Source organism: Terrapene carolina, unplaced genomic scaffold (genome assembly GCF_002925995.2).
Source record: "Terrapene carolina triunguis isolate 2854851 unplaced genomic scaffold, T_m_triunguis-2.0 Scaffold401, whole genome shotgun sequence".
In the NCBI taxonomy this organism is placed as follows: Eukaryota; Metazoa; Chordata; order Testudines; family Emydidae; genus Terrapene; species Terrapene triunguis.
The window spans coordinates 16837-18488 of NW_020664752.1; the positions used below are offsets into that span (position 1 = coordinate 16837).

The window sequence follows — 1652 nt, forward strand, 5'->3', positions numbered from 1 at the left end:
GGCCATGGCTAGTAGGGGGCTGACTGTTAGGGGGGACAGGTCAGAGATGCTGGTGGGGTGGGGGGAAGGGACCAGTGGTCTGTGAGGGGACATGGGCCAGGGGGCACAATGTGGGGAGGAGGGGTGTGGGGTGACACAGGCTAATCTGGGAGACTCGGGGGTACAGGCTGGGGGAGGGGTCAGGCCGGGTGGGGAGGTCAGGCCATGGGGGGGAATGACCCTGCTTCGCAATGAATCTGCTGTCCATCTCCCTCCTGCTTGGGGGGCCGGGGGCGAAGGCTCGCAGGGGGCTGGTAAGCAGGGGGGTCGGGGTCCTGGGACGAGGGGGCTGATTGAAGGAGGCTCATTGGGACTCTTTGGCCGGGCAGCTGAAGCACCTTTAATGCAGCCCCGGCCGGGCCCAGAGCTGTGTGTGAGTACCGGAGAGGCAACACCGTGATGGTGATACCAGAAGTCCTGGCCCCAGCGCCACCCCCCGGCTCTAACCACTAGTCCCCACTCCCCTGCCAGAGCCTGGAACAGTCAAACCTTCCTGACCCCCAGCTTCCTCCTGCCCTCTAGGCAATGGCATATAAACAAAGCCTGTGTCACCTCCCTCTCCAGGGGGCCTGGCCACATAACCACTGATAGTGTCTCCTCCAGCTCAGGGGCAGGGTCTCTGCAGGGGCATTAGAAGGTCCCTGGGTCTCTCCCGGCTGGGGACAGGGGATGAAATTTCTCTTACTCCAGTTTTCCCTTAAGCCTGGTTTAATTAATTCACACACTGACAAAAGCCCCATAGAACCAGGCATTACAGTGTAAAGCCATCATCACCACTCAGCTATGGCACAAGGGGCAGCAAACCCAGGTGCTCCCCCATCACGCCCACTCCTCACACAGTGCCACAGCAGGTGTTGCATACAGGCAGGTTTACAGGCTGAGCGGGAAGGCCTCAGAGTCAAACCCTCCAGCACTGGGAAATGCCACAGTTACAATTTCCTGAACAACCTAAACTTTGTCCCCTCGTGCACAGGCACATGCATTACGACACCATCCTTTAATTGCATGATCACGTATTAATTTTACCTACATGGGTCACCAGTGAGGTTTGATTCCAGAAAGTAAGAAAGGACAGGATGGGAGGGTGGAATCAGCATGGAAATCGTGGTCAGGCGAAGATTAAAGACTAGACTCTGTGGTCTCCTGGCTCCCAGCCCGGTGCACCTTCCCCAAGGCTGCAAGGTACATTGAGGGTGACCTGTTCCCCCTCCCCACACGAACAAGCTGCGAGCTGCATCATGAGATTGGCCAGGCTGAAGCTCTCAGGGTTTCCTCAGTTTTGCAGTGACTGCAGCTTACTTTGGCTGCGTTAGATTTCGCCTGCAGATTAAAGACAAGGTGTGATGGACGCAGGAAGAGACAAGACATCATCAACTTCCTCTAGCTGCAGCCACCAGCTGAGTTCCTTATTTGGGGCTCGGTGGAGCTGGGCACTGGGGTGTTGGTGGCAGCGCTGAGGGGCCCCCTCACTGCCCATCATGGTCTCTGCTCTCACCATTCTCTTCCTCGGTGAGTATTGGAGACAGCCAGGGCGTGTGCCCATGGAGGGGATCTGAGACCAAGGCATGTGTCTATGGGGGGGGATCTGAGACCAGGGCGTGTGCCCATGAGGG

At 57.7% G+C, this 1652-nt stretch overlaps 1 protein-coding gene across 1 annotated transcript in view; it reads left to right on the forward strand.

The window, feature by feature from the left end:
• The first annotated feature begins 1517 nt into the window (after positions 1-1517).
• The window catches only part of LOC115271313 (immunoglobulin superfamily member 1-like), an 11260-nt gene continuing 11125 nt past the window's right edge, over positions 1518-1652 (forward strand). Inside the window, exon 1 of the mRNA XM_029912962.1 lies at positions 1518-1548. Within this exon, the coding sequence (XP_029768822.1) occupies positions 1518-1548 (31 nt within the window). The remainder of the gene's footprint in view (positions 1549-1652) is intronic.